An 18,967-nucleotide genomic window follows, 5' to 3' on the forward strand; every position below is an offset into this window, starting at 1 on the left:
TGCAGGGCTCACTCACTGTCCCCACCTGTTCTCCTCTGCTTTCCCTTCTTTATGCTTTATCACATATCACCAGCATGGAATCCTGTCTTCCTTAGCCTGATGCTGCTTGCAAATATCCTCCCAAATTCTTGAGCATGTAGGATATTCTCTCCTTGGAAATTAAGACCCTCTTTTTGCTGTTGCTTTGGTCTCTGATCTGCTTTTTCTTTGCTGTTGAGGTGTAAAAGTCTTGGTGGTCGTTGACCACACTCATGGTTTTCCACATGCAGTCTTCTTGTCTGCACTGTTCTCTTGTTCCTAATTCAAATGTAGTATTTATTGGATTTTTTTCCAGCCTCTTCCTCACATTCTGGTTCCACTTATCGCTTCTGAGTGTCAGTTTTTTGTCTATGGGATAACAGATGTTATATTTCATCCTCATGCATCTTTTTGAGGTCCTTCATTCATAAAGTGACAGCTATTGTGGGCAGGTGACTGCCAGGGGGTCCAGGAATCCTCTGCTCATAGCACCAAAATATCTTAAGTGTTTGCATTCTGTCACATCTATTGCATGGGACTGTTGTGAGAGACCTTCCAGTGTCCTGAAAGTAATATTGTGTTGAGCATAAGGATGGTGCGTTGTGTTCAGTAAATGTAGGAGGAAATACTGCCTGTGGTAGCATTGTGCAGCTGTGCCGAGTCCCTTGTATGAAGTTAAATGCAGGGCTGGATGGAGAATCATTTTGATTATTGATATGTGGGGGGGTTGCTGAATTGTTTCTCCTTGGGACGAATCCATTTGTGAGAGCAACACTGAAGAGAGATGGACAGGAAAAGTTGGGTTAGAAGATACTGCTTTACAAGAAGTAATGCAGAAGCCTGAAAAATAATGGGTAACAAACCACTGTCTGCAGTGAAGGCATCACCTGGTCTGGATTGAGAATGGCTGAACCCTTGATGTGAAATGAATTGATTTCAGCCCCAGCTGTAGGGTACAGAGCTGTGCAGCAGTCTGCCTTCTTGCAGTAAGTTCAAGTTCAGAAAATCAAACCTGAGTGAATGCAAGCAGCGTGTTGGAAACAAAACCAAAGAGCAGAACTTAGCAGAAATCAGATGCCCAAATCTATAGCAAGGCTGTCCTCCACCTCCCCCAGCGCTGCCTAATTTCAATAGGAGGATAAAGAATATCAGTGGGGCAATATTTGAGTAATCTGGGGCACAGGAATGGACTGCATTGGTCTCTTTTTGGTCAGTAGTTCTGTTCACAAAGGAAACAATGGCACCTGAAAGAGAGCGCACACAGAGCTTGAAATGATTTCCACTTTAAAGAGTGAGAGGGGCAGAATTGGAAACACATGTCTGTGATCTGAGGAGAAATCCTTGAACCTGTTACTGTCATGCAAGCTGCAGTTGTTTGTAGAGTGTGACTGATGTCCAGTAGAATGTAAAATATCTTGAGCTGAAAGGCCTTGGGGATATCATTAGAAAATGTCAGTGTCCCCCTAGGACAGTCAGATAGCATGTCAAGTGTCAGTGTGCCTGATAGCAGAGAAACTTTCTCTGCATCAAAGGAGAGCTGTTGAAAATGCATTTCTCAAGATTAACTTTGGACGTGAAATGTCCTGAGATCCCTGCTGCATGAGGTCATTTGTTTGGGTATCTGCAATGAGGACGGGGCTGCTTCGCTAACAAAGGAGGACTGGATTTTAATGACTGATCTAACCTAGCTCCCCACCTGTACAAAGGCCTTTCTTTGCAATGAAAACATTGCTTGAAAAACACCAGTCCGGTACACTGCAAATGAAAGGGCTTTGCCCTCGGCCTGCTTTTGGAGCCGTGCTTTGTTCACCAGCACTGTTTGATGGTGCCTGCTGCAGGCTGCCCACACATCAAAGCCCAGCATGAGGGAGAGCTGAGTTCCCCACCGCAGTGCTGCCCACACGGCTACCTGTTTGACTGGGGATTATGGGATGTGCTTTATTTTGTGCTATGCTGTTTGCCCCCCACAGGGGCTGCTTTATGTGCATCACATCAGTGTTCAACCCTGGTTCCCTGCAGCAGTGGGTGCAGTAGTGTTTCAGAGTGGATATTAATAAGTCACCGCTATGAGAATATTAAAAGAGGTTCATGTGTCTGAGTTAGCAAAGGGGATTAATGCAGAAATGTTTTCTTACAAACAGAGCTGTGATGTGGAACCAAATGCTCGCTGGTGTCAGATTCACATATCGAGCCTGTCAGGGTTAGCAGGAGCACTGCACTGCCTGTCTGTGCTCTGCTTTGGGAGTTAAGCAGAGTAATGGAGACCCCCCCAAAGCCTGTGGGGTCTCTCCCCATCCCAGTTTTAGTGGGGGGCTGCCTGGGGCTCTGGGTGGCTCGAACCCTCCTTTCCTACTGGGAGGTGGAAGGAGGGTGGTTGTGCATTTGTGGATTAAGTGTGACAAAGTAAAGAAAAACAGTACCTTAATGCTGTTTCTCTTTCTCTTCTTCCTTCATCCCATGCTTTTCATTCCCGTCATTCATACCTCTTTTTTTTTCTTTTTTAATACACACACACATATATTTTTTCACTCATCCATGCCCTTTTATATTCTCATGGGCAACTGTTCTGTGCGCTGCTCACTCCTGGGCACTGCACGCAGCTCACCCTTTCTTTCTCCAATCAGGATGGCGGCCTAGTGGAAGAGCCCACTACTTCACCATTTTTGCCTTCACCAAGCCTGAAGCTCCCCCTTTCAAACAGTGCACTCCCTAATCAGACCCTGGGCGGGATTGCCTCAGGGCTGGGCATGCAAAACTTGAATTCTTCTCGACAGGTAAGGCTGTTCAGTGAGGTCACAGCTTGAGTTGCAACGCTCCGACTCGCAGCTAAAGCCTGTTCCTTCCCCTTGGAAAATGGGGCTTTGAACTGAAAATGTGCACAAAGTCTTTGTTGCGCTTGAAATATCAGTGAAGAAGCTACCTGCTGTGTAAACATTTCACGTTATAGGACATAAAACAACTGCTTGGTTGTAATTAGCCTGCTAATTACATGCATCCATTGAGAAGAGGCTGTAGTATTATGGATTTATACCACCAAACCCTGGTGTAGCTCAACCTTGATTGATGTGAGGTTTCTTTTTTGAGGCACTGCTAATTGTCACAGACTTTAAGACAGAGACATTGCTCTAATTCATCCTTCCTGGCTGGCGTAATTATTCAGTGATGAGATGGGTGAGAAGTGAAGCGGTTTTATTTATTCATGTCATAAATGTCAAGGCAGCTCACAGCTTTGACAGGTGGTGGGAAAGGAATTGTGCTTTCTCTGGTCAGACACTGCATCGTGCAGGAGGGAAAATTTTGGCCCCTGGATAGAACATACTGAAAGGAAAGGAAAAGGGTGAGGAGGTGAAGGGGAAGATTCATAAACAGGACGAGATGGAGAGGTCATGAACTGCTCTTGGTTATACAGAGGTTATTTTTGCTGTATAAATTGAAGTACTGCTTAAAATAGGAGAAAGATATAAATGTATAAACACACATATATATTGTTCTGTTGTGGCTTTTATTATCTATATTCTGAGTTAGTTTTCTAAAGGCAGGTCTTGTTCAGCACTTACAGCCCATTACACGTATCAGAAGTAGAGGCAGCTCTAAGAGCACATCTATTATCAGCGGGTTTGTAAAATGAATATCTATAAAAACTGCCTGGATACCTTCATGATTTGGATGTGAGTTTAATGACTTCGTTCTCCTGTTCCTTCCTGCATAAATACAAATATTTTTATGAGTACTTTTCCTTGTTCATCTTGTGACCTCCAGCCTTTTATGCATCCTTATAAAGGAGATCTTCACCTTCAGCTGCCTTTTATTCTGACACCTGTACAAAGTTCGGGCAGGTTTGGGGTGTTGCTGCGTGTTTGGTAGTGTTTGCAGTGCCTGATTCTGAGCCTTGTTGTCAATAAGGCTTACCCCAGAACAGTTCTGGATTCTTTATCTGTGCCAATCATAATCACTGAGGATAAACGCTGCAAAGATAAGGATCTCTGAGCTCCTGTGTTGAATGATGTGTTTCAAGGCCGGTGTCTTTCTCGTCCCGTTGCAGATACCGAGTGGCAATCTGGGTATGTTTGGCAATAGCGGAGCAGCACAAGCCAGGACCATGCAACAGCCGCAGCAACCGCCAGTGCAACCTCTTAATTCATCCCAGCCTAGTCTTCGTGCTCAAGTGCCTCAGTTTCTATCCCCTCAGGTGAGATGGAGCTTCCAGTTTTAATTTTTCCCTTTTCCTGGAATTTGCCTGTGTGCTTTCTCCTCTGCACACTCATTCTGTGATGATCCTGAGGTTCTGCAGCCATTAAGTATGTTAGGTGGTGAAATGCTCTTCCCTGTGTACTCTGTGTGTTATCTGTGTATGCAGATTCTCTCTCTCCTTTTTGCAATAGGCAGCATCCCTGGAAAGCTGAGGACCTCATTCTCTTAATTTTTTAATGATTTATTACACAATTATACAATAGTAATATTATTCACCTTGATGCTTTGTGACTCTTTCTTACATCTTACACAGCTACCAGTGTTAAGAGTGAATATACAGTGCTTAATACATTGCTCTTCCTTAGGTTCAAGCACAGCTTTTGCAGTTTGCAGCAAAAAACATTGGTCTCAACCCTGCACTATTAACCTCGCCAATTAATCCTCAGCATATGACGATGTTGAACCAGCTCTATCAGCTGCAGCTGGTAAGTGTGAAAACCTGGCACGTAAGCTCTAAATCTGAATGGAAGGTAAAATAAGAGAACAGCACCTAAATCTTTAAATGGATGTGGCAGACATTTAAAGCAATTAGATAGAGATTTCTTTGGAAAAACTCCTTTTGAAAGAAACAAAACCATGGTTTTTGCCTCAGGCTTTGTGGAATAATTATCCTTTACAGCATATCTGGGGAACAAAAAAAGTCAGTTGTCGTGTTGCAACTGTATATTATCAAACAGCACTAAATCTGCCTGTTACAGTCAAACACGTGCAACTCATTGACCAACTGGGAAATTAGTGTCAAAACGTAACAAGACAGAAACCTTGGCAGTGTCGGTCACCTGAGTTATGTATGAACTGCGTTCCATTACCTCACTAAACAATAAAGTGCATGGTGCATTTCCTGTAATTAACAGTATGAATGTTATTTGCACTGCAAGAATGGCTTGTTTTTGGAAAGTTGTTTATCTTTGCTATATCTGCAAATACATGTTTTATTTAATTGGATATTATGAGTTTCTTCAGAAGTATTTGCTCATATTAAATATAAAAATGTGATTGACAGCCTGCCTCCTCTACTGATGTGATGTGCTAGGCTAACTCTTCACTTAGGAACAAGATGTGGTATTTCATTTCTGATCATATGTCCCAGTGTTGAGCACAGCACTGATCTCATGCCATGGCATTGGTTAAACAGTACGAAGCTACTTGGAAAATACCTGTACAGAACTCCTTAGTATTTGAGTTCAGATGATGCAAGATTGTTACATTTGCTTCATTGTGTGTTTTCAGAAAACTCCGGTGCTGCTTCCTTATTGTATATCATACCAGATCAGCTCAGGCAAGCTTGTTAGGCTTCTTGTGTGTGTTTGAGTCTCTGACCTCTGGTTTCCATCCCGTAGGCGTACCAACGTTTACAAATCCAGCAGCAGATGTTACAGGCTCAGCGTAATGTTTCCGGACCCATGAGACAACAGGAGCAGCAAGTAGGTTTGGTTACCAATTCAATTTCACCATCAGAGTTTGGTATCAAAAGCTTAAGGAGATTGAATGTTATACCAAACCAGTTAGAGCATCCTTAGAAACAATAATACAGCTCATGGTTTGAGTACTGGGAGGGTAAGAGTGCTGGGGGGATAAAGCTATTCCACAACACTCAGTTATTGGAGGAAAGCTCTTTAGCACTTAATTCAGTCAATTTTTATTTGTAAAGAGATCTAGTTAAGGGTAGAAAAAGGCATAAGAAATCTTTAAGTTATTGTGAATCGAGCAGTTACTGATTTGTTCTCTTTTGTTGCCAGGTTGCACGTACAATCAATAACATGCAGCAGCAGATCCAGCAGCACCAGCGCCAGCTGGCCCAGGCCCTGCTTATGAAGCAGCAGCCTCCCCCTCCACATCTATCTTTGCACCCCTCTGCAGGCAAATCAGCCATGGATAGCTTTTCACCCCATCCCCAGGCTCCCGGCCTTCCTGACCTGCAGACCAAAGAGCAACAGTCTTCACCGAACACCTTTGCTCCTTACCCTCTTGGTATGTGTCCTTCCTCAAAGCAGTTCCATACGCAAAAGGCAGAAGGAGTGTTTGTTATTATTTTATCCTCCAGTACAAGCTCTATGGTATAATATAATAAGCAAATACAAGGTAGATGCGTATTGAATATTGTTGAAATGCCTAAACAAAACCATGGTTTTGATAGTAGTGATCTGTATTTGGTGCTTTGCAGAACAGAAGATCTGCTAACTACTTATCTAGGTATGTAGCCCTTCATGAATTAAATACTAAAATTTAACAGCATAGTGTTGTAAAATGCACAAATATTATCTATAAACAGTCATTTGAAATCTCCTTTCCACTCTAATCAGCACTGGTGAATCACCAGCTTTGGTCAGTGTATTTCAAGACAGATCCAGATGGGTTTGATGGAATGTTGTGGAGATGATTGGATGTTTTGAAAGTATGACTGCTGAGTTCAACATGCAACTCTTTGGTCAATTTAAATACAAGATTCAAAAGACATCCTCAAAAACATAAAAGCTGGCATTCAGGAAGTGGCACTTGCATGTTGTTAATGCGAGAGCTAATCAACTTGTGTTGGATCGAAAGAGATCCTTAAACATTAAGAATCATTCCTTTGCTCTGTGGGAAGTAGGGTACTGGAAAAAACTGTCCAGGAAGTTTGTGAAATCTTCACTGTCAAATGTGATTCATGTCAAAAGAAATGTACTCAGAGCCTTGAGATGGTGACAGAACAGCCCTTCAGACCTGTTCTCTGTGTCTGTTTGCTGTTGCCATTGACTTTGTTTATGATGTAGGGGAATTAATGTAATTTCTTCATGCCTCTGTTTATGCTGTATATGCGAGAATTGCCAAGCTTGGTCTTACACTGAGAAGTCAAGAAGCTGATTCTCACCACTATGGGGAGCTGTTATAACAGGGAGCATCAGAAGGCGAAAGAATTTGCAGTGTGAGAGGTTTTAACCGTATCAACTGTGATCTGCTAACATGCACGATCCTGTATCAAAAAGGACCCAGATCTGTCACTGGAACAGATCAAAACGATTCCCTGCGTATTTGTATGTACTTTCTGAAAACCTCTGGGGGGGTTTTCTTCAATCTCCTTCAGTGAATATAGAAGTTGAATGCCTGCTCTGTCAAAAAGCAGCTCTTTGTGTTACCTTTGAGTTAATTCCTTGAAGATTTTGTATGTGTTGCCAGCAAACAGAATGGCAGACATCGTGGTGAGACATTCGGAATACCTTGGCTTAGCAATGGAATACTGCAAATTCTTCACTGGTTTAAACTTAGCATTCCAGTGCATTCTTTCTGAATGCCTTTTCTGGGACAAGGAAAGAGAATGCAAGTAGAAATACTGACCAATATCAAATATGTCCCTACTTTTATTTGCTTTTATTGCCTTTTAGCAATGCTTTAATGTTTTCTGCATTCATGGGAATGTTATTCTAAGAGCAGGTTGGAAACACGTGTATTGAATCACAAATGTCTAACAATCATATTTAATAATTCCTTTAGCTGGACTGATAAGCAAAGACATGTTTTTTAACCCTCCGATGTAGCAGGGATGTCTAACAACCTGTTTTCCTTTAGCTGGACTGAACCCGAACATGAATGTAAATAACATGGACATTACTGGTGGTTTGTCAGTGAAGGACACTTCTCAGTCCCAGTCTCGCCTTCCTCAGTGGACGCACCCCAACTCAATGGATAATCTGTCTAGTGCTGCTTCTTCTCTTGACCAGAACTCCAGCAAGCACGGTATGTCCCATTTAGTTTTCTAGGTCAGTTTGGAACTTTTTGGAACTCGAGTCACGTTACAATTATCATTCTTTTCCCATTTTGCTCTTTTCTTTGAGTGCTGGTAAATGGTACAGAGCACCCTTTAAAACGGTAACATTTTTGTAGCCACATTCAGCAGGGTATTGAAATTCTTGCACATAGAACTTCCCACATGCAGTCCGTTCTGGTTCTTTCGTTAGGGAATTTTGTTGCTGGGAACGTGGAGTTCAAATAAAATAAGCCATTCGTATTTGCAGCATGTGCAAATACTATGTTAGAACACAATGCTCTGTTAACTCTCTTGTATCCTGCTTTTATTATAAGCAGCATGAATTATTTCTCTTGTCCAGTAGAAATCTTCTTTTTCTGCATTGCTTATCTATATCTACATTGCTTATGCCCAATTGTTGCTGATATTTCAAATCTCAGAAACATGGAATGACTTAGGTTGGAATGGGCCCTAAAGATCATCTACTTCTTCTCCCACCCTGTAGGCACGTCTGGGATTGCCCCGAGCTGAGTGCAATGCCTTGCACATGGCCTTGTTGAACCTTATTAGGTTCTCACGTGCCCTTGTTCCACGCTTGGCATCTCTTCCTTTCTGTTGTGTCAGCCACACCACTCAGTTTGGTGTCATCAACAAACTGCTCAGGGTGCACTTGATCCCACAGTCCATCATTGATAAAGTTTTGAAGAGCAGAGGTCTCAAGATCATCCCCACTTGTGGTTGGCCTCCCCTTGGACATAGGGTGGTTGACCACAGCTCTTAGGATGTGACCATCAACCCATCCCTGCTTTCACTGCCTGTACTTCTTATTCTTCCATCCCTGGTGGTGTTTAGAAAGCATCTGGATGAGGAGCTATGAGATGTTGTTTAGTATCCTGTGGTATCAATACTAATGGGAGGACAGTTTGACTAGATGATCTTATAGGTCCTTTCCAACCTTGTGATTCTCTGATTCTATAATATTCTATAACATGCTGCCTCAGCGAATTCCTATTTACCATCACTGTGATTATTTGAATTACTCTCTTTTTGACAGTAACCCAAGTTTCCTTAGCTAGTTCAAGAGTCTAGATTTTACCAGCAGTGTACTTTACAGCTATAATTCTTAGTAAGGCTTCAGATGCTGTTTCTTATTGTGCTTATCTATTACTGGTGAAACTCCATACCCCAAATTAGTCCCACTCCTAAGCAGAGCCTTTCCATTTCATCCATTACAGGTGCTATACCTGGAGGTTTAAGTATTGGTCCTCCGGGAAAGTCCTCCATTGATGACTCCTATGGCCGCTATGATCTGATTCAGAACAGTGAGTCGCCCGCCAGCCCACCCGTAGCTGTTCCTCACAGCTGGTCACGTGCCAAAACTGATAGTGATAAGATTTCCAATGGCTCCAGCATAAACTGGCCACCAGGTAACAAAACACAAAGCATTTGTGTTATAATGATGTCATTAAAGTGCACTCTGTGTTTATTTATTGAATCCTTATGCCTTTCTGATAGGAAGAATTAAACTTTGGAGAGCTGTGACTTTATGCGCTCTTGTTTTTTATTATATTTGGAATAGAATTTCATCCAGGAGTGCCGTGGAAAGGACTACAGAATATTGATCCTGAAAATGACCCTGATGTTACTCCTGGAAGTGTTCCAACTGGGCCTACCATAAACACCACCATACAGGATGTTAATCGCTATCTTCTCAAGAGTGGAGGTAAGCACACACGGTACTTTCACATCTGTATTTACTTCCTTCTTGCCAACAAAGCTGACTTCCTATAATAGGAGCGTAGTATATTTTTGCACATAATCCTTATCTACAGAAGCTTCTGCTCTCAACTTTCACTCAAAATCCAGAAATACACGATATGAAACTACAGCGTTCATGGTTTTCTTTGGGAATGCAAATATTTTTATGTCGTGAAGGGCTGCGAGATGCAATATAAACTTATGTGGTCACTGGAGGTTTTTATAACATATATAACTCCTACCAATTTGTTTTGAACAAGATTCTTCTCTCCATTCTGACCAACCCTCTGCACTTCAGGAAATACTTAAGAAGTCACCATATAAAAGTTGCACAGCTGTGGAGGCAGCAGGCTTCCATCACATGTAATTGTGGCTTTGTAAAGAGATCACTCAGGAAAATAAATTAGAGCTGTTTTATCCCCAAAACCATCAAAGAAAAATGAGGGGGAAAAGAAAAGGGGAGGGGGATTAAACTTATAAACTCAGATTTCTCAGTGCTTTTTCCATTCCTTTTGTCTTGATAGACAGAACTAGAAGTATTCTCTAAGCAAACAGTGAACCACTGAGACTATGCAACTTGCTATCTAGATGTACTGGAAGGGGATCAGCGGAGAGATGGCTTGGTTTAATTGTGTGCCTTAATTGGCAAGTTCTGCATACTCTATTAAAGTAAACACTAATACGGACAGGAGTATTATAATCAGGCTGTCAAGAAGGAGCTGTCAGGGTTTTGTTATGGCACATAGCTACGTCTGTGATAACTGCAAAGCCTGTAAGTCAGAATTGAGTCAGGAACTGGTTTCCTGCTCTGGGACGTGTTAGCTCAAGTGAAGGGATGTGAAATATGCGGGAGGAGGGTTTTCCGCTGCCTTCAGTGGTGTTGAGTTGCCTCTGAAATGTTCCTTCTGCAGGTCTTCTTTACAGAATGTAGGTGTACATCAGCTCTGTCCATATAGAATCTGTCTGTGGGATGAAGAAATAGTTGCTCAACTTGTAGAGGGTCAATATAGATGAGCTGTTGGGAGACAAAACCCCCCATGAAAAGCAGTGGCTGCTGGGGGTCCATAATGTGCTTTCTTACCCTGTTGGGTTTTATCTTGTTAAATATGAATAATATAATTTTCAAGCAAAGTGTAGTTGCTCAGTTTGTTTCTTTAGGCTCATGTAACCCAGGTGTTTGTGTCATTGCTGGTATTCCTTCAAATGAGATGAGGATTTTCATGATGTTCTGCCAGGAAAAGGCTCTTAGAATACTGCATCTTGAATGTGTGTTCACAGATTGCATTAACAGAGCTGAAATCCTTACACAGGGTTAGACTGTGGCTGCTACACTGAACACTTGGGCAAAACCAAAGTGTTGGGTTCGGTTGTTGTTTTGCCCTGGTTGATAATGATGCCTTAGCCATGGGCAGTCAGGGCTGCTTTCAGCTCTTAGGGTATATGGGACTCTGAATCTGGTATGATTTCTTTACCCCTAGCCTGCCTCAGGGATGTCTGCACGGGGAGTAGATTATTTCCACAGGGGGCCTTAACAGAGAATTACTGTGCACAAGTCTGATGTATCCCGAGGAGCACAGTGAGTCTGGATAAGGTGAAGTCACACAGGTTTCTGTTCCAGTTGAGTATTCGTAGTCCTTTGGGTTTTTGTTGATCTGTGAGGGTTAAGATTGTCCTCTAACTTCCCCTGTTCTGTCCCAGTGGACCACTTTTTATTTATCCAAGTGCTCACCTTAGCCAGGTAAAGATGTTTCAATATCACAGCGTACCTGCATGTGTAAGGAATGATAAGTCACCTGGGATACACGCTTCATTTTGTTGGTGGGTAGATAGAATACCTGTGCTTCTTCTGGTCTTTATAATGAACGTATTTTATTTTATGTTCAGTTTCTTTCATTTGCTGCCAGGAAGGAAATTGTAAATGTGCTCAGATAGCTGCTCAGATTGTCAATGATTTACCAAGATGGTTTCAGGCTATTTCATTTAATGTTATTAGTTGGAGAAGAGTTGGCTAAAATATATCCTTGCTTTACTGAAAGTCTGCAAAAAATCTAAAGATGTTTGTGGGCATTAGAAGGAAGGTAGGAGAAGTGCTTACCTCAGGTAATTTAGGACGAATCACCCATGGTAAGAGGTTAGTTTATCATATACATTTATACTCATCTGCAGTTGTCATTGCTCAAGTCAACCAGTGAAGCACCCTTATAAATGCAGCCTGTTCCTTGAGACTGTACAGTTAATGCTGATTTTTTTTAGTTGTATGTCTTAAAGGAAATGCAGAATTTATCTTCTGCTCAGGCACTAATACATGTCGACTATGCCAGCTTTCTTTTCTGCTAAAGACTTCTGCTTCACTTTCTCATGCTTTTCTGTAACATTTCATTCCTAGACTTCAGAGACCAGGCTGATTAAGGATAATGCCTTGCATGGTTTGTATTTGCACATAATAGATTTGCTTATGTCACACCAAACATCACGATGCCCATCTTTCTTAGTTGCTTCTCTGCTGGTTCTGCAGGGTCATCCCCAACATCATCTCAGAATGCCACGCTGCCTTCATCGAGTGCCTGGCCGCTTAGTGCCTCCGGCTACAGTAGCTCTTTCAGCAGCATTGCATCCGCACCTAGCATTGCAGGTACGAAAAATGGCCTTTCTACTTTCACGTTTCTCTGCATTCTGAGAAAAAAAAAAGGCCCTTGAAAGTGCTGTCTGTGTTGTTACAGTAGTGCTGCTATAGGCAGAAGCACACTTTGTAGTCCTGTGTGAGGTAGGCAGCATTTCTGGAGGTTCTGCTGGGGAGCGTTGTATGGGATACCTGGAAGTGTGCTAAGGAAAGTGTATTTATTCCACTTGATGCCGAATGCCATTACCCTGTATTGGCACTGAGGTGTCTTAATGCCTATTTCCATTGCAACTTTGCAGAGAAACGTTCTGTTCTCTAGCAACAGAATAACTGCCAAGGTCCTAAACCCTTCCAGTGAGAGCTGATGTGGTTTGTTTTGTTCACAATTGCACTGCTAACTGTAAAACATCTTCAGCTCGGGAGAAGGTTGGGTTGTGCCTCAAGGAGGATGCTCTGCCTGGGAACGGGGGCTGGACTTGGGGCTCTGTCTATCGAGGAAAGATTCCTTAAAGTAAATATATTTTCTTAACGTGTCCCATTCCTTAAGGAGAAATAAATAATGGAGTAATAAATTCTGAGCTTTCTCTCCTTGCAAATCATAGAAAACAAACTGGCTATGCAAATATCTGTTTGTTCCATTAGGAAAACATGTAGGGGCTATTGCATGGGTTGAATTACCGTTGTCATATGTAGTTAGTGAGGAATCTCCACTTCTTTGAACAAATGAAACCACAGCCTCCCATGACATAGTGTAGATTGCAAGGCAAGAAAAAGTTGTGTTTGAAATGCTTTCCTTCACTGAAAGCAAAAGGAGGGGATGGCTTGCTTTTATTTTTTTATCTGCCATGCATTCCTGCTCTATTTACTTGTATTTTTTGCAGTTTCATCTAATCTTTATGTTAACCCTACGAGAATGAGTGACATAGCAACATCTAACCTGTGCATGCATCGTGTGCTATGTTGCAGGCTGAGCTACTCTGAGTTCTAAAGCTCAGACTTCCTTCTTTAACCACTGCTTTTTCCCCCCCTGTTGATGTCACCATCATCATTCTTCGATTATTTTTGTCACTACAACTCACAAGAAGTGGGAGAGTGCTTACTCTACCATCTGAATTCCTATGATTCAATATGAAACCATGGAGTTAGATGATAAACAGAGGCAGTTTGGTGGGAAGTGTGTATAATGGAGGCTGTGATTTGGTGACTGGTACATTTGGTGTTAGGGCTCCTAATACAAAGGCTTCTACAACCACCTGCCACGCAGGTGAATAAAGGATTTTGTTACAGCATCTTCATCTTCAATCAGGTTTGTGCAGCTCACTGCTGAGCACTAATCGTTATTCTTAGTTTTGTTTTGATGACTTTATAGAGCTCTGATTGGACAGGAGCAGGAGTGAAGTAGTTTAAATACTGAGAGGAGAATTAAACTGAGCAGGGAGAAGTTACAGAGGGCGACAGATTGTGTTCAGAAATACAATTTGTATTGGTCTTTGATCTTTGAAATTTTAATGATATATCAGAAGGACGTATGGAGATGCTGCTTACTTTATATTGTATAGAATGGGTTGCACAGGAAGGAAAAGTGGTTACATTATGTTGAACCTTTGAGAGAGAATCTTTTAGGCCTTCATTGTAATTTTGTTGAAATGAGATTTCAAATACCTAAACCCAATTTCTGTTTCTTGGGTTCCCAGTGTAAGCAGGTTACATGCGTGCAGGACCTTTAGCAATGAGTTGGTAGCAGAGTGCTGTTTCATATCCTGGGAGGTCGGATTCATGTAGCAGTGCAGAAGCTTGATGACCCATCTCGTTTGGTTTAACCATTGTTGCTAACTGAAAACACACAAATCTCTTATTTTCTGTTGCAGGTAAACTGTCAGACATCAAGTCTACGTGGTCCTCCGGCCCAATCTCCCACACGCAAGCCTCTCTGTCCCATGAACTATGGAAGGTACCCAGAAACACTACTGCTCCTACCAGACCACCTCCGGGCTTAACCAACACCAAGCCATCATCGACGTGGGGTGCCAGTCCCCTGGGCTGGACCAGCTCTTACTCCTCTGGTACTCCTGGCTTCTGTCTTTCATAGCAGCACAGCACTTTCCTTTTGTGATTGTTGGTTGGTTTTTTGTCTTATAATAGTGAAATACCCCATAGGTGATACCTGGCACGTGTGAGACATGTAGGACCTGATGGCATTGCAGGGCCCTCAGGGAATGCTGTAATATTTTGTGCAGGCTTTATTTTATTGTCCTGCTTAAATACAAATATGAGAAACCACAATCGTGGCTATAGAAGCATAACATATCATGTTTATTAGTGAAATATTGACAGCTTCAAAAGTAAGTGTTACACCTAATATATCTACCCAAGTGTTATATTGATCTGTTTTCAGTAAGCTGGAAATGAAGTGTTATTCCCTCTTCCTACCGTTTATTTTGTCCATTTTCTTCACCAAAACCCCACCTGGTGGTCAGACACAGTCAGTGCCACAGCTCCCTCTGTACAGTGCTCACCCGTGTGGCTACAGAAGCTCTGCAGTTTCCCAAATGCCACCACTAAACATCCAGCTTGACCAGTTTCTCCTTGTTAGAACACCATGCTGAAGCTGGAAGAGCGGATTATGCTGCTGGTTGTGCCCTTGTATCTTCAATTGTCACAATGTTGTGACTGACCCTAAGTCTCCTTGCTGTATGTGCTTTCTGCATCATGTTGAAACGTTTTGTTGTGGGGGTTTGTGTTGCAGGTTCTGCATGGAGTACTGACAGCTCAGGGAGGACGAGCAGCTGGCTGGTTCTTCGCAACCTCACACCCCAGGTGAATGGAGCTGCACGTAGCGAAATGTGTAAAGCAACTTGTCATGTTGCTTTGCAACATTGCATAACAGCATTTTTCAGTTGGGCTGATTTGGTTCATTTCAAGGGAAAATAATTATTCTACATATATTACAATTTCCTGTCTTCTACCAAGGAGTCTGTTAGGTTTTTAAAGCGCTGTCAGATGAAGTAAGAGCTTTAAGGCTCTGTAATCAGCCATTCAGCACACACCACCTTTGCATGTGGAAGTTTGTAGGTGAATGATGTCTTAAGGCAGGTTCAGAGGTGTGAAATCTGCATTTCCTGTGGGGTTTTCACCAGGAAGGACGTAAACTACAGAGCATCCAAAGCGATCTTGGAGAAAACTGAGTTAATTTATGAGTAAACTCATATGAGTAAATTATGAGTAAACATGAGGATGTTTTTTCCTTTAACTCACTTGTAGATTTCTAATGATAGCTATAGCTTGCATCATATGAGTTGGAAAGTGTTGTGCACTGGACTTCAGGCCTTTAGAAGTGATAAGTCTTTAATGAAATTCTTCTTGTGGAGGACAAACTTCCTTTCACATCTACTTACTCTTCAGCTTTCAAACCTGTTCAGCCAGCAGGCATTTAAAGTGAGGTCACAAAATGACAGGTAACCTTTTTCCCCTTCTCTCTGACCAGATTGATGGCTCCACACTGCGGACACTGTGTTTGCAGCATGGCCCACTGCTGACATTCCATCTGAACCTGACCCAGGGCACCGCTCTCATCCGATACAGTTCCAAGGAAGAAGCAGCCAAGGCCCAAAAGTCTCTGCATATGTATGTTTCTCTTCTGTTTTTCTTCTGTTACGAAGCCTGTTTTATCTAGGAAACCACTTTTTTAAAGCAAGGAAATGGGCTTCTTTAGCTGTATGGGACCATTAGATATAGAACACAAGAGCTGGAGAATTTGAGTGGTATAATCAGTTGCATTAGAGAGGATTAAAAATAGGAAGAATACAAAGACTGACATTTCAAAAGGACACTTATCTGCTTAGAGTTAGAAGGGAATATTCCTTATCAACAGTTTTTAGCACAGGTGTGATGAAAAACAGTGATTGTAGAGGAGATATCGTTTGCTCCATGACCAAATGATAAGGGGTGACCTTTCCTTAATGAAATGTTACGAAGCTGCATTCGATATCAGAGAAGTAACATCACCCCATCTTAGTTATATCAATGTAGATGTGTGCATCAGGTAAGAGAAACGATGCCAGTAGCAAAATTGATATCTGATTTTGAAGACGAGTACTTCTATTAAAAACACACACGGTAAGGTCCTTACATTATCAGTGATTTGGAAGGCTTCCCTGTAATTGTTTTTTTAATGGGCTGTGGCAATACCTATAGTTACGCTACAGGCAAGGACAGGCCTGCCCTTTGAGTGACAGAGGCTTAGTGGTCTGTGCAGTTGGTTTGCTGGCAGGGTGACAGTGGCAAAATACAGTGGGATTTTTGGAAGCCAGCAGGACAGCACTGGGGTGCCAAAAGGTACCGTAGAATTATAGAAACATACAATTGTTGGGTTGGAAGGGAGCTTAAAGATCATCTCGTTCCAACCCCCTGCTGTGGGCTGGAATATGCATCACAGAGTCAGCAGGCTCAGGTTGGATCTCTCCCATTGGATTAGACTTGGTGGGCCACATGGAGGGCCACCCACCTCCACATTTAATACAAGACCAGGCTGCCCAGGGCCCCGTCCATCCTGACCTTGAACACCTCCAGGGATGGGGCATCCACATGCGTTTGCCTGGGTCAGACTGGTAAATATAAAACAGTAGAGAGAGGACACGGTGTTGTGTAGTGATAGGACAAGGAGCAATGACCTAAAACTTGAACAGAAGTAGTTCTGTAGTCTTTATGGTAAGGGTGACGGAGCACTGGAACAGGTCATCCAGAGGGGTGGTGGGTTTTGGAGATCTTCAAGGCCTGTCTGGATGCCAGCCTGTGCGACCTGCTGTAGGGACTGTGCTGTAAGCAGGAGGTTGGGCTCAGTGATGTCCCATGAGGTCCCATCCAGCCTCTGTTATTGATAGAAATCTCTGCGGGGCCACTCAGTGATGGATCTTCACGAGTCCCTTCCAGCTCAGGATACTCCCACCATTCCAAGCTCAGTCTCACATCACCCTCCTTCTGCTCTCATCCCTAGGTGTGTCCTGGGAAACACTACCATCCTGGCCGAGTTCGCAGGCGAGGAGGAGGTGAACCGCTTCCTAGCACAGGGCCAGCCGCTGCCGCCCACCTCCAGCTGGCAATCCAACGCCGGCAGCACGCAGCCGCGCCTGGGTTCAGCTGGCTCCCATGGGCTGGTGAGGGGCGACACGGGGCACTGGAACAGCCCCTGCCTGGGGGGCAAGGGCAGCAGCGAGCTGCTGTGGGGCGGCGTGCCCCAGTACTCCAGCAGCCTCTGGGGACCCCCCAGCGCCGACGACGGTCGAGTGATCGGGAGCCCCACGCCTCTGAATACTCTTCTTCCGGGGGATCTTCTCAGCGGGGAGTCCATCTAGGAAGCGGAGAGGAACCGAATGGAAATCACAATCATCAGCACTAAAGGAAATATAAAGTTGTAACCCTTTCCAGTCCTGGGCTTGATGAAGAATCCAGCTTTAACCGATCAGACTGGCAGCCCTTTTTTTCTTTCTTTATTTTTTTAAGTACCTCTGTCCAATATCGACTATGAAACTGCAGAAGTCCTTGTGAACTGTTAATGCAACAGTATGGGCTCCTTTTGGTCAGTGTCACGTGCTAACGACAGGTTTTATATATATACATATATATGTATGTATATATATATAATTTTTTTCATGGCTTTTTTTTTGTTTTATGTCGTCTTTTTATGTTTGTATGAGTGATTTTAAAAACAAACTTATAAAAGCTGCTTAGAATAGGTCTATCATGAAGGGCACTTTTCAGAATTTGGGCTGGAAAGGGTTATTTTATCAACTGGGGGTGGGGGGGTGGGGGGGAAGGGGAAATGAAAGCCTATTTAAAATGAGCCTGTGACTATTATGCACATTACCAGAGGCGGACCCAATAATCAGAAAGGGTGAAGTGTGATATTTACCATTGGTACAGATAAGTGATGAACCCGAATGGTAACTTATGGACTGTACAGGTTGAATGGGGAGGGGGGCGGGCTGGGGTATCTTGTGTCCACTACTCCCATGGATCTGCCTATGCACATTACCCTTGTTTCATTACTTTTTTCATGTCGTTTTTGTTAACCTTCCCCCCCCTCCAAAAAAAAAAAAAAAAAAAAAAAAAAAAAAAAAAAAAAAAGGACAAAACAGAAAAAGTTTAAAAAAAGAAAAAAAGAAAAAGAAAAAAAAGAACATATCAAACATGNAAAAAAAAAAAGAAAAAAAAGAAAAAAAAAAAAAAAGGACAAAACAGAAAAAGTTTAAAAAAAGAAAAAAAGAAAAAGAAAAAAAAGAACATATCAAACATGCAAATACTTGAATCCAGCAGGCCAATAACAAAATGTGAACACTTTGCTACGTCTGATGATTACACTTCCAGGTTGGCATCAGTACACCGAGACAACAGGCTCTAAGGATTTGTTTTTTTCAAGGTTTGGACGTTCTGTTTTTGTTTGAGCAGATGATGTGCGTGCGTGAGTGTGAGTCGGGCTCAAAGCGTGAAGGGTTCTCCTTTTATCCAGTATATGCTTTTGGTTTGCTCATTGGTCAGATGTTTAATTGTTATTAGCTTCTAACTTTGCACTGAGTGTCCGCAGCCCTTCTTTGTAGCTC

At 42.6% G+C, this 18,967-nt stretch overlaps 1 protein-coding gene across 9 annotated transcripts in view; it reads left to right on the forward strand.

Moving 5' to 3' along the window:
* The window catches only part of TNRC6C (trinucleotide repeat containing adaptor 6C), a 64,542-nt gene extending 46,085 nt beyond the window's left edge, over window positions 1-18,457 (forward strand). For 5 of the 9 annotated variants that reach the window (XM_015879959.2, XM_015879957.2, XM_015879951.2 and 2 more), the window contains 13 exons: window positions 2,619-2,792; window positions 4,061-4,207; window positions 4,575-4,694; window positions 5,610-5,693; window positions 6,009-6,240; window positions 7,816-7,983; window positions 9,229-9,420; window positions 9,573-9,716; window positions 12,267-12,383; window positions 14,240-14,434; window positions 15,118-15,188; window positions 15,856-15,995; window positions 17,365-18,457. In XM_015879959.2, the coding sequence (XP_015735445.1) occupies window positions 2,619-2,792; window positions 4,061-4,207; window positions 4,575-4,694; window positions 5,610-5,693; window positions 6,009-6,240; window positions 7,816-7,983; window positions 9,229-9,420; window positions 9,573-9,716; window positions 12,267-12,383; window positions 14,240-14,434; window positions 15,118-15,188; window positions 15,856-15,995; window positions 17,365-17,722 (2,142 nt within the window). In that variant the 3' untranslated portion in view covers window positions 17,723-18,457. The remainder of the gene's footprint in view (window positions 1-2,618; window positions 2,793-4,060; window positions 4,208-4,574; window positions 4,695-5,609; window positions 5,694-6,008; window positions 6,241-7,815; window positions 7,984-9,228; window positions 9,421-9,572; window positions 9,717-12,266; window positions 12,384-14,239; window positions 14,435-15,117; window positions 15,189-15,855; window positions 15,996-17,364) is intronic. The other 4 variants (XM_015879952.2, XM_015879953.2, XM_015879954.2 and 1 more) reach the window with 4 other exon arrangements.
* The last annotated feature ends 510 nt before the right edge of the window (window positions 18,458-18,967 follow it).

This window comes from Coturnix japonica, chromosome 18, assembly GCF_001577835.2.
Source record: "Coturnix japonica isolate 7356 chromosome 18, Coturnix japonica 2.1, whole genome shotgun sequence".
NCBI lineage: Eukaryota > Metazoa > Chordata > Aves > Galliformes > Phasianidae > Coturnix > Coturnix japonica.